This window comes from Carassius carassius, chromosome 34, assembly GCF_963082965.1.
Source record: "Carassius carassius chromosome 34, fCarCar2.1, whole genome shotgun sequence".
NCBI lineage: Eukaryota > Metazoa > Chordata > Actinopteri > Cypriniformes > Cyprinidae > Carassius > Carassius carassius.
The window spans coordinates 25,644,296-25,658,114 of NC_081788.1; the positions used below are offsets into that span (position 1 = coordinate 25,644,296).

Genomic DNA, 13,819 nt, shown 5'->3' on the forward strand with positions numbered 1-13,819 from the left:
TCATGTGACTAAATTGTTCAATCTACTATGTCCTGCTGTGCAATCAGAAGGATCTAAACAAATAATTGGTCAATATTCATTGCATCTAAAATGATCAATGAAGCATATGTCATATTTAATTTGAAATTAATGAAAATTATGCCGGTATTTCGCCAACTCGACGACTTTTCATTTGTGTTAAATGAAATATGGTGTCTTCTCTGAATAAGAGCTGTAGTTTGATGGTAAATGACTGAAAAAATCAAGACACAATGGATGGTGCTTGGCCTCAGTGCAAGCTATTACACAGAAAAAATTACCTGTTTAAAATGTTCACAAAAGCTGAATGCATAAAAGCGGAATTGTGTTGCAACATTAACAGAAAATGTCAGGGCATCAACGTGCACAAAACAAACTGGTGTTAGACACTAAAACAGGCGGCTAGCTTCTCATGGGAGTTAAGTGCGTGCTGTGAGAAATAGGTTCGTTCCCCAACAGCGCCGTCAGTTCTGAGACAGACAGAGAGGTGTCAAACTGAGTCGTTAAGCTGCGGAGAGATTGCTGCTTAACGAGGGGAGTCCAGGGAGCCGCTTTCCTTCACGGGAACATTTCGAGAGCCCCACAAAACTGCTCCGATAATTACCACAGCAATTAGATGCATGCTCTTCCCTCTCTCGCTGGAAAACTTCCTGAATTATTTGATATAATGAACTGCAGAACTTGAGATTTTTGCCATTTTCTTTCAGATACAAGCAGCATTCTGTAAAGATATATAGATGATTTTTGGATTTTCTGGCATGAATAAATACACCCCATTCTACGCCTCACAGACACACATTCACACACACATTAAGTGTCTTTAGCGAATCAAATATATACAAAACAGGCAATACAACAGTGATAGCAGTTTTAGGACGCCAACATTAGACATACGCTTTCCTGAACGGGGGAATTAGTGGTAGGTAGAACGGTCCTGTTTGGACCACCGAGGACAAGCCATCGTCTTGTGCACTCAGTTCACTGATGTCAAGCAGCCAGGGTTTGCTCAACGGACCCTTTTCTAACTGTACTTTCCCATCACAGACACACAAACATTTAAAGTGTTACGTTACTTTCAGTAGTATGCAAATCACAGATGGACTTGATCTTTTTTGACCATCTGTGCTCCTGGTACATCTGAGATTCCTGGAGGTCTTTATACAAGATGAATGTAGTTTCCTCCTGGTAGCCGTGAAGAGATGAGGGAAAGAGAAAGAGAAGGGTACTGAATCATCGGGTGGACGGTGTCCAGTTTTATCCTGTGGCTTTGGAGTTTACTGCAGGAGTGGCGTCTTTACTCATACGCACAATCTCCTGAGACAAAACTTCCAGATCCTGCAAGACAAAGCGAGAATTGAAATGTGATTCTTATAAAGTTCAGTTTTACTATTGAAAATGTGGGGCAGATGCATACTGTGTTTATTTACAGTCCCGCCCTCCTGATAAGCTTTGTGGATTTTAAAAAGAAGAAAGGTACAAAGGACCCATTAGGCAGTCAGGCCTGTGATCAGCTCCAATCTCACATGGTATTTTACTCTCATTCACTCACAAACACACACTCACACACACAACAGCAGAGGCAGCGTTGCATGCACGGTTTACTCAACTCTAAAGCAAAAAAGCCATCAAATATTAAGTGGGCTGTTTGATTTGGGCTGGTGGCCCCAACTGGCAGTAAATATTCATGAGGTAGTTGCTCGCTGGATTAGACAGAGACGTCGAAAGTCCACAACAGTAGATGGCGGCCATTTTGGTGTGTAGTTACGGCTTCAGCTCAGAGCATTTAGAACTTTTTTTTTTTTAAATGCCCTGTGTCAAGCGCCTTTTTGACAGCTAACCAATGACAAGCGAATGACTAGTCATTTCCATAACAACAAAAACCATGAGGAAAAAAAGGAGAAGATAGCCAGTAGGCAGATCATACTAGTTTTGGAGTTGTATGATATGAGCACACAACTCTATCTAGTCTTAAAAAATAAAAAAGGGCTGCAAACCGTGCATCATTCAACCAGAGCTCCTGGACTAAATTGTTGGAAGCACCTTACAGTTTCCTTCCCCATATAATGTTGGTTGCGCTCCCACAAACGTTGTTGTGAAAGACATTACCCTCCCTGCTAACGTCAAAAACCGACATTAATGCAGCACACAGCACTAGGCCATTGTTGCAGCTGTTATCATAGCAACAAAAGATGCCTTCGGCTGCTATTTGTGACCAAAATGCTGCAAGCTTTTTATTTTACTAAAAAAAACGCTCAACTTTTCTCGTCCAAAAAGACGGCAAGTGTGAACACCCCCTAACTAACAAATTCACCCCAAAATGTCCAGAAACATTACATTAAAACTATAATTAAATATATATAAATTAGTGCTGGGCAACGATTAATTGCAATTAATTGAATCCAAAATAAAAGTTTTTGTTTACATAATATATGTGTGTGTACTGTGTATATTTATAATGTTTACACACACACACACAGTATATATTTTGAAAATATTTAATTACATGTATATATTTTTATTTACATAATTTATATTATATATATTATATAATCATTATATATTTTTCTTAAATATAAACGTGCATGTGTGTGTTTTTATATATACATAAATATACACAGTACACACATACATTATGTAAACAAAAACTTTTATTCTAGATGCAATTAATCGCAATTTCCCAGCACTTATATAAATATATAAAAATTTGGGTCGTGGATTTAACACGTAAATGTAATTAATTATGGAAAAATGCAGTGTTATAAAAACCTTCCGGTCTCTCTCTTGAAACCAACACAGAAGCAACTTAAACTGCAATTCATCGACTGGCCACTCCAAAAGGGAGTCAATCCCAGCTATGTCCTGCCTCTTTGCCCATTTTCAATTATCACCATGAGAGACAGAGAGATGGACATTCAAAGAGAGAAAAACAGGAAGTTTCCGAGCATGTCTTGAACTGCTGTAGATCCAGATTTTTCTCTTCTCACCTGCAGGAAAAATGAAGGCTTAATCGGCTGTTAACGATCTAGACACATCATGGGCGCTCACTGCTGTAGCAGCCTGCAGGATTGTTTTCCACCATGTAACTGTACTGAACACCATTCACAACAACACAAGCTGCAGCATTCAACACGTTTAAGTGCATGTAATCCAAAGCATGAGGATGACTAAAAATGTAATTAACGTAATGATATATACATTGTTAAGGCTTTTAGCTATGAAGCACCACTACAAATAACTACATTTAGTAATGATAATAATCAAATAAAACTATTCCTCTTCCAATTAAAGCCGAGTGTGTTTACAGGTGCATATTACAGCTTAAAAAAGTAACCCAATCAAACAGATTTAAAAGTTGGAAATATCTTTAAACTGCAAACATGACCAGTGCTAAAGTTGACCAGACTTAAAGGGTTAGTTCACCCGAGAAAGAAAATTTGTCCATCTTCTACTCACCATTCGAAGCATCCTAGGTGTACAGTATGTGACTATTTTTGTGCATTTTTGTAAGATAAATATCCAGATTTCAAACATAATAAACACTTTTTCTCCCTCACTTCTGCAGACTGTGGAGAACCGGAAGACTTGCAAGACTTGTTGATGTTGTAGTTCATCAACGTTGCGTGGTTATTAACGAGTGCAGAGAGAGAACAAAACAAAATGCTTATCATGAATTAGAAACACAAAATGAGGATTAGCTAATAAAAACATCGGATGATTTTGAAATAAGCCAAGAGAAGGCTTAAGTAAGGAAACTTTGTTTCCTTTGCGCCTACATTTCCCAGAGGCGAGTCATCTTCCATCTTCTGCCCCCATGTTATAGGGGGACTTTATTCCCGATGCGTGCACTTTATTTCACATCTTCTGAACAGTTGACAACAAACACCCACTTACCCCATTGAAAGGCTTGGAAGACCAAGGACAATTTTTAATATAACTTCGATTGGAATATTCTGAAAGAGGAAAGTCACATACACCTAGGATTAGGGCTGGGATAAATTAAAATAAATATAGATAAAATTAATAAAAATATTATTTTTTTAAACGATTAATCTAGCGATTATTTTTCAGATACATCGATTAATCTAACGATTAATTTTTCCCAGACCGATTCGATTTCGATTATCTCCCCATTAATTGACTACTAACAATCTATACATGTTGATTTACATATCTGAATGAAAAAAACATGAATTCCTTAACATTGCAATATAGTTTATTGCTCTTAAAATTACAAAATAAAAGACTGACTAAGAATGCATTACTTTGCACTTGTATAGAGATAGCATTCAATAAAACCTTGAAAACTTGAAAACACATAGCTTACTGAAACAAGCTTACTGAACACATAGGGCCTAGCTTATTGAAAAAAAGTTCTTCTTTCAGATGAAAATAACAACAACTTGATGTCTAGCATTCAATAAAAAAGGTCACCCAAAATACTTGTTTAGAGCAATTGAAAGAATACAGTAACCAATGTAAACTTGAGGGCTTTAAGCTAATACAGAGTGCTTTTCCAAAAAAAAAAAAAATAAAAAAAAAAATTAACAGTGGGAGCCAGCAGCCTGTCATGGAGAAAAAAAATCTCAGAATGCTCCATGTGAAACTTTGGCGTTCCGCCCTTTTTCTATCGTGTCTAATGATTTTGGTTAATATGCACGAGGGAGGGAGGGAGGGAGAGAGAGAGAGCAAGACAGCGCTCGTGTAGTTTGAAGACTGTGAGTGCGCGAGCGCGCGTGAAACTTTGGAGTTTTTCTATCGTGTTTAATGATTTTGATTAATATGCACGAGGGAGAGAGAGAGCAAGAAGCGCTCGTGTTGTTTGAAGACTGCGCGCGCGCAGCCGGGGCTCTCTCTCGTACGCACCCTGTCAGGCGCAGCACAGTCATTCTATTCTACATCACTCACCGATCAAATAAGGCTTTGATAAGCCGCCAAAAAAAAGATCAATGCAGAAAAACCCCTGGATTGGTTATATAACGTTGGACAGAATGTTGATCCGGCCATCGCGTATATTCAGCGCACATAAGGTAAACGTTTTGCAAACGTTTTTTAGAGAAATAAAAACAGGTCGACGAATCGATGCGCATATTTTGAGTCTACGTATTTTTAGCGTCGACGTCATCGATGACCTCGAGGCGTTGTCCCAGCCCTACCTAGGATGCTTCGAGGGTGTGTAGAAAATGGACGAATTTTCATTCTCGGGTGAACTAACCCTTTAATCCTTCATACACTTCTCAAGAAATTTGTGAATCAATTTAAAAAGGTTTGTGTTGCAGGGAACTTTCTGTTCTTAGTTATGGACAAGATTTGCAGAGGGATTGTCAACCCATCTTGGTCTTCGTTTGCATCGTTTGTCTTTGCAACCTACAACTCCCCCTGGGCACCAGCACACACGCAAGATGCACTCCACCAACACCAGACTGTCTCTGGGCCTCATATCGGCTCAAACAGCCCCTCAGTTAGGATTTTATTCGCATTTACAAAACAGGGCACCATGCATCACACATTGGTGCTTTAACAAAGAATGTAACGAATGTGAAGTTGCAGATGTGCATATAACATCTCTGAACGAGACTCATTCAATCAAATGTATAATGTATTACTATTGCGAATCTTTTGTTTTTAACTCAAGACATACAATACGAAGCTGTTGTTTTTGCACTGATTCCAGACTTATTAATTTGATATGAATGCTTCTGGTTTGTATCCATCCAGTTCCATATAAACAATGATAACTGATCATAACGGAGCAGCAAATGGTCATATTTGAATGATTTCTGAAGTACTGTGACACGAAGACTGAAGTAATAGCTGTAAAAAATTCAGCTTTGCATCACAGCAACAAATTACGTTCTTAAATATATTATAATAATAATAATTAATTCATTACATTTATATAGTGCTTTTCTAGGCACTCAAAGCGCTTACATTGTCAGGGGGTATCTCCTCATCCACCACCAGTGTGCAGCATCCACCTGGATGATGCGACGGCAGCCATAGTGCGCCAGAACGCCCACCACACACCAGCTTACTGGTGGAGAGGAGACAGAGTGATGAAGCCAATCAGCAGATATGGGGATTGTTAGGAGGCCATGATGGTCAGAGGCCAATGGGCAAATTTAGCCAGGATGCCGAGGTCACACCTCTACTCTTTTCGAAAGACTTCCTGGGATTTTTACTGACCACAGAGTCAGGACCTCGGTTTAACATCTCATCCGAAGGACGGTGCTTGTTGACAGTATAGTGTCCACATCACTACACTGGAGCGCTAGGACCCACACAGACCACAGGGTGAGCACCCCCTACTGGCCTCACTAGCACCTCTTCCAGCAGCAACCTAGTTTTCTCATGAGGTCTCCCCCAGGTACTGACCAGTCTTAGCCCTGCTTAGCTTCAGTGGGAAACCGGTCTTGGGCTCCAGGGTGATATGGCTGCCGGCAAATAGAATATTCAAATAGAAAACAGTTCTTTAAGTTGTAATAATATTTCACAATATTACTGTTTTTACCTCTTTTTTAAATCAAATAAATGCAGCTTGGTGAGTATAAAAGAATAAAAATTATAGCACATAATTATAGTTTTTTTTATATATAATTCAAACCTAACACATGGCTTCACTACAGGAACAAATCTCCCATTAACGATGTGCGGCTCTGGAAATATCAAGAGGGGTGCGAGAGGTTAATTGTCATTAGTCAATCTGTGTGATAGTGTAATCCCTTCAAACACATCACCCTGCAGGCTGCCTGACATGCACTTTCTATTCCTGCTCCTAGAAATGTTTTAGCATTAACAACACGCCCACCCTCTGGTTGCAGATGAATAAGACCTCTCAGTGGAGTCTCAGGACCGTATGACAGCAACCTACCTACACACACAAATACACACATCACAAATGCGTGATCACACAGTCTGCCGATCACACTGTCAAAGCGACTGCAGTCACCTGTTCCTTTAGCAAGTTGAAAACTCATGGTCACTTCACCTTTACTCACCTGAATGACTCATTGCTCAACACGGTTCAGCTCTTTATTCTCCATGAAGCATCAAATGCAAGTCTCACTTTTTTTCAAATCAAAGTTATGCCAAGGAACTTGGCTATTGCTAACAAGACCCACTTGAAATCTGCAGTGTGTTTTGCACTTTCACTGAGTTGTACAATTGGTAAAATTCTGCTGAGCATTAAAATGGAGTATTGCAATAAAATATTTAAATTATATTTTTTTCTTTAACGTTTGCTTACCAAGATGGTATGAACAGCAAGCAGGCACAAAAATACAAATATTTTTACACTTTAACCTTACATTTTTAAAGAAATATTAATTTTGTGAAACAAAAACAAAATCAATTAAGACAAAATTTAATTTAATAAAAATAAATAAAGAAAAAAGAAAAAGAAAAAATGAGAGGAATTAAATTGTACAATTTTGAAAAAAAAAAAAGTGTTTAAATTGCAATAACATTTCACAACATTACATTACTGTATTTCTGATCAAATAAATGCAGCCTTGGTGAGCATATCAGACTATATTAATAAAAAATAAAAAAAATGTATTCACATAAAAAATTTAAATTGATGCTGTATGTTAAATGGTTCAGACTTTTTTTTTTCTTTTTTTTTTGTGATGTTCAAATTCTGATTTCTCCTAAGCTTTCTTAAAGCTCTATAGGGATGTATTCCATGTGGGTTTATAACTGTCTTTCAAAAGAAGGTTTTATTGCTAACCTTAACTGACCTTGACCATAAAAGCTTGTCTTTCCCACCCCAAATGGCTGGCCTTCCCTCTCTTTACCTTCTGTAGGTGCATGTTCTTTGTCAGTTGCTCTTCCAGCATGTTCTGCAGCTTTTTGTTCATCTCCCGCAGGTTCTCGTCTCCAGGTTTTACCAAGTCCCTCAGCACAGAACTCAAACCTCCACGTTCAACCTGAGCACCATGGGCCACCAGACCTCCTCCGGATACATCTGAGAGAACGAGAGAGAGAATAGGTGTAATTTTAGAAATGGCAAATATTCTATTACTCCGGCCTGTGCTTTTTAACCATGTTTTCTCCAGTTATGCTTCAACATCCATGAATAAAGATGATCTCTATCAGGGGAACATTAGTGTCTGCTGAGTGAATACAGAGTGCTTGCGTTTGGAGGAAAGCATTTCGAACGGCTCTCGCCTCGCAAGCCACAACATTTACGAGCACCTCGAGTGCAATCATCCGCAGTTTTGACGAAAAGCTGTGCACGACTTGAAGCTGGCAAATAAACAACGCTGCACATTCACAAGAGCTGCCGAGAATTCATTCTAGCTTGAAGGAAATTCAAACCCTGGTTAAGGTAGAGAGACTGACAGTAAGGATGGAGTCAAATTAAAGGCAGCATAACAAAGTCTGTCGACAGGGTTCATGACAGTAACACGCAACCACGGAAGTGACCGTAAGCAGGGGACATCGGTGTTGGGTTGTAATTAGACATGGTCTTGTGTTAAAAAATGAAAGATGTTGCTTAACTGATGATTAATAGAGGCCAGAGAGCAGAAGTGCTGAGATACTGGGTTGCCTACCTAAGGCCAGGCTACAAAGATGTTGTCAGGTTCCTTGTGAACTGTCAGATAGTTTAGTGGAGTTTTTCCTCTAAGGGGAGGACAGGGAATCGAGCTGGCCAGCCTCTGCGTGTCAAGGGCAAAAGCAATAAGTTCGATCGGGAAGCTTCTTTTTCAGTTTTCACTTTATCTGTGTGAGTGGAGACATTCAAGGTCAGCTCAACAGTGTGTTCCTAAACGCTGCTTTCAAATAACCTCTTACACCTGTGGTCTGATGATGGAACATATGGTAAATGTGCCACTTGCTGCAAGTGTTTAAATGCAGTTTCCAATAAAAGCTCTGTGAAGGCAAATACATATTTTATTATGTATAGAAAAAAAAAAGGCATTTGGCTATAGCCAGTGTTAATAAATGAACACATGTTTGTTATCTTAAAAATAAAACCAATTTAAACAAAGTACTATATAAACCGAAGAATAAAAAGTTGAATTACAATTTTTTTATTAATATTATTACTAAAATAAAAAACTGAAAAACTGAAAATAAAATAAATTGTATAACTCCAAAACTAACATAAAATTAAAATAAAAAATAATAATTTTGGGGTATGATAGAATATATTGTAAAGATATTTAACACACCTATATAATTGACATCAGTTAACACACTAACTTACTAAAATTAAAACAAATACTAAAACTAAATCAACTTAAAAAGATCATCATTTAATTTTCAAACCAGTACAAATACCAAAAGTACAAATATTAAGTAGGTACAAAAAAGTAGTTTTAAACTTTAACCTTAAATTTCAAAAGAAATATTAAGTCTATAAAAAAAAAATAATAAAAAAAAATGTATCAGAAAAAAATAATCATAATAAAAAGTAAAAATAAAATTAAAAATAATTTTAAATTGATGCGGTATGATGTATGAATAAAAAAATACAATAATTTTAAATCGATGCTGTATGCTGTATGAATAAAATAAAAATGTATGAGATAATACAAAATAAAATAAAATAATTATTTATGCTGTAGTAAGCAGTTCGGACTGCAACTACAGTAGAAACTACAGTGGGAAATAGAAAAGAATCACTTAAGTAATGAAAAAGAACAGATTGTATACACGTTTCATCAAGTGATGCACAGAAACCTGGATTTTTAAAACATTAAGTTGCTTAAGTGACTGTGACCATACCATGTTACAGTTAGCTGAAGAACTTGCATTGTTACATCACAGTATATCAATCTAAACACTAGCAATCTCATGCCTCTTTAACCTCATTAGACTGGCGCAAGAATAGTGTGTATGTGTGGCTAACAGAAGAGCCTGACACGTGTTCAACATTAGCGCAGCACACAAGCATTGCTGGTCGCAGTGAGCCGATGCCATAGCCCAGAGCTACGAAAATGAAGTAGAACGTGATGCACTGTTGCTAACTGAGATGTTAACTCCCGCCCCCGAGGCCTGTTTAACCTTTGAATGCATGGCGTTAAGCGTTGGAGGCCATGAATGACATTTGTCTCGCCCCTGAAGCCTGACCGTAAACACTACAAGGTGAAAAATGCAGTCTTTGCTCTTTATATGGTCTATAAGATAGTTAACCTTGTCAACTTACCACAGAAGCATAGAATGAACACTGGCAAGTGAATATTTGCAGCTTTAAAACTTCAAATGGATACAGTATTGCTGTGTGTTATGGTTAATGAAAACATATAACTTAAAATCTTTGAATAAAAATAATAAAATTAAAATTAAAATATAATATAAATAGGAAAAACTGAAATTAACTTAAAGATAGATATTTTCATGATTCTGAAACCAACAAATTAATTTTAGTGTTTTATATATGGTTCCTTTTATAACTAAAGACCGTTACAACCCGCCTGCATACAATTTAACATTCTACAACAAAAACTAAATAAACAAACTAGACAATTAAAAACAAACAATGATAAAATAAAAACTACACTAAATTGAGAGGACAAATTACTAAACCAAAAAAAAAAAAATTATAATACTATAAATACTCTGATGCGACTATAATGGAAAGAAGATTGCATAAAATTTGCAATCGAATGTAATACTGCTGAACCTATTTTATTTCTTTTTTTTTTTACTTGTGTTGTTTTCCAATATCCAGTGTTTAGCATAGCAGCCAAATTGCCCATTACAACCAATGTATTGCTTCATCAGAATTCTATTAACATTTACAGTAGGGAAATCACAGGCTTCATCTTGTGATGTTGCAGTGTCTCCTTTTACCATGGCATAATTCCCTCCAAGTACGAATAACTCACGCCAAAGTTAATGCATCTGACTATTTAGGGAACAAGACCAGCAAATACTAAGATGACTACATCAATGTTTGTGCTAATGACATTGCAAATGCACAAAAAAAAAATGCACACCTGACTGTAACCAGTATTTCTTCCATATTGATCATTGTCATTAATTCTAATTTGCTGGAGCATCAGGGAAAGCATTCTATGGAGACACTTTGATAAAAGAGATTTACGAAGAGGACTCCCTGCTCTAATGGCTGGAAAATGCTGGGCCAATGGCTTTCAAAGGTGTGGAATGGCGCCAGGCGCTCTCGCAGACAGAGTTCTCCTGCAGGACCAGAGGGGGATGTAAACCTAAGAAGCCAAGTCACGGAAGCAAATGAATAAGCAGAATGGAAAGTACACTGAAGGCACAGAGATGTCCCTGACTCACGACTCGGGGGATCCCTGATCGCACGCTCAGCTGAACTACGTCAGAGTACTGAGGTCACAACCTACAGGACTTGACAGGGTTTGCACCAATAAGAACTGAATTGAAAAAGCCTTTTAAATTCCAATTCAGTTTCGGACTATGAATTTAAATTTAGGTACCAATCAGGATGCTGAATTGCAACTTTTAAAGATGGGAGGTAGAATGAAAATGACCTGAAATTCAAAGGAAACTGTAGTCAAAACTGAAAAGAATTGGACAAGACATGTTTAAATGTTAAAATCATTTAAAAAAAGCTTTAAAAGTCTTTAAATTAAAGGGGCCTTACTAATAGATAACATAGACAGATACAATTATAGAATGATATATAGATAGGCAGACAGACAGACAGAACGATAGCTAAAATAAAATGACATTAAAATGGTGGATAGATACACAGAGACCGACAGACTAGACTAAACGACAGATAGACCAACAGACAGACTGATAGACACACTGATAAACAGAACAGACAGACAGGCTGATAGATCAATAGATAGAACTGATTTGAACTGCAACTTCCTTTGGGTATGGGCAAAGGTAATTTAATTGAAAATATACCAGATGAACTTGAAGGAAGTCAATTAGTCAACTCTGAATTCTGCTAAACTGTGGTACTGAATGGTGGATTAAGAGCAAAAATTTGCTCTATTGCAAGTGAGAATAAAAAAATAATTGAAGATAGTGATGTTACAGTGGAATATCACGCCAGAAAGAGCTTGGCCTTGAAAAATGTCCTCTTCAAGCTTTGAAGCACAAATGCAAGTTTCAAGATAACAACAAGCATACAATTGCCATGTGAACCCCACAGAAACACTGGGCACTTTTTAGCAAGCCTCATTGGGAATCTCCTCAGGTTGGTGTAGTAGTCAGCAGTCCTGAATCAATCAAACTGGCAGATCCTGTACGGTGGCTGCTACCTTTCAGCCAACTCTCACTGGAGACACGGCACTTAACTGAAACCTCTGCCAGGGGGCAAACAAGCAATTTCATCTCTGCAGCAAGAATTCTTCCGGTTTGCAGCCATGTGTTATTCCTAGTTACAGATGTCCCTCCTTCTTTCGAGGGATCTATGTGGATATCGATGATCTGTTCTTCTCATATTTGTTATTGCAACCTCGGCAAGTAGAGTGTCCATTAGCACCCACTTCCGGTGGTGTAATTCACTCTAAAACAAATTTACTTGTAGAGGGAAGAAAAATAATTCTGCTGTGACTCACATCCATTCCCATTATCTCAGTGGGTTATGGAGCTATAGGGCACAAGATATGGGTAGTTTCTTGCTTAAATGATGCAGTACACTGAAAGGTTAGCTTACTTCACGCTTCAGTAAAGAGCTAAAACAGGTTACAAGTAGGTAGGCAAAGGGTTTCCAGACTACAGCAGTGTCTCACCCCAGCTGACTTCTTCCAGCAGCACTTAGGTGGAGCGAAGTCTGTGCACACGCGACTGCGGCATGTTGCTGAATGGCTGATTAGTGGAGGCTGCGCAAATAAACCATCCTACAGCTGTCTTACATCACACACATGCCAAGCTCTACAGAGTAACATTCATTTATAATTGCCTACCGCTGCTTAACGGCTGACATTTTCAGCATTTGTCCTAACTAATACTGGATGATCCTGGGGTTGCATTGCTGGGAATATGTGCCTGAATAAAGGCATTTTCACCGTTGATCTGCAAAATGCCAGAAACTGTTGTGCCTTTTACAATCCACAGTTTCTCCTATCATTGAAGGGGAGAATGTGGCAGAATATTTTGGGACGTGAAGGTTCAACAATACCCCCAACATGGGAACATGTGCCTTGAAAGACGGCAGAAGCCTTTCCATGTTTGTGGGACTACTTTACACAATGTGTTGCGCGTGCCAAATGTTAATCCGCAGCATCTTCTATATAGTCCCCACATTGAAAGGAAGAATACTGCAGAAAATTCTGGCAAGTGAAGGGTGAACAATACCCCCAAGGTGGAATGCATCTGGCTTATCTGAGGTGCTTCCTGACTTGCCATTTTTGGTGACAACGGAAACCGCTACTGAGATAAAATGTTGCACTGTTTCATTTGTTATATCACTGGCATGAATTTACGGCAAGCCGCACTTGGGTAAGTATAAAGCAGGAGAGAGGATGGAGGAGAGGAGACAAGAGGGGTGCTCAGTCTTTCTGCTGCATTATTGAGGATAAGTGTTGGGTTCACTGAGGCATGTCGGCATTCTGAATCATTTCCATCCTGCTAATGTCATCTCTCATCTAATGCTGCTACCTTCTGTATCCTTTCTTAATTTTTTCTATGGAGTCTCCAACTCCTAATTTTTACATCTCCCTGGGACTATACTCAATTATTGTAGGAGAAAATGGTTAGTTTCCAATGCTATTCAGAACGACTATCCTGGTCAGACGTGAACCAGATGGAAACAGATAAAACAGAAGAATTGCCGCCACATTAAAGATCACATTGGGCTGAGATGAAGAGTATAAATGGAATATGGGCACATAGCCTACATAGTATTCTTTCA

The 13,819-nt window shown here is 38.1% G+C and overlaps 1 protein-coding gene across 5 annotated transcripts in view; it reads right to left on the minus strand.

The window, feature by feature from the left end:
- Nucleotides 1-288: 288 nt before the first annotated feature.
- The window catches only part of LOC132114869 (GRIP1-associated protein 1-like), a 47,183-nt gene continuing 33,652 nt past the window's right edge, over nucleotides 289-13,819 (minus strand). For all 5 annotated transcript variants that reach the window (XM_059523240.1, XM_059523239.1, XM_059523237.1 and 2 more), the window contains 2 exons: nucleotides 7,812-7,981; nucleotides 289-1,353 (listed from right to left, as the gene is read on the minus strand). In XM_059523240.1, coding sequence (XP_059379223.1) covers nucleotides 1,273-1,353; nucleotides 7,812-7,981 — 251 coding nt within the window. In that variant the 3' untranslated portion in view covers nucleotides 289-1,272. The remainder of the gene's footprint in view (nucleotides 1,354-7,811; nucleotides 7,982-13,819) is intronic.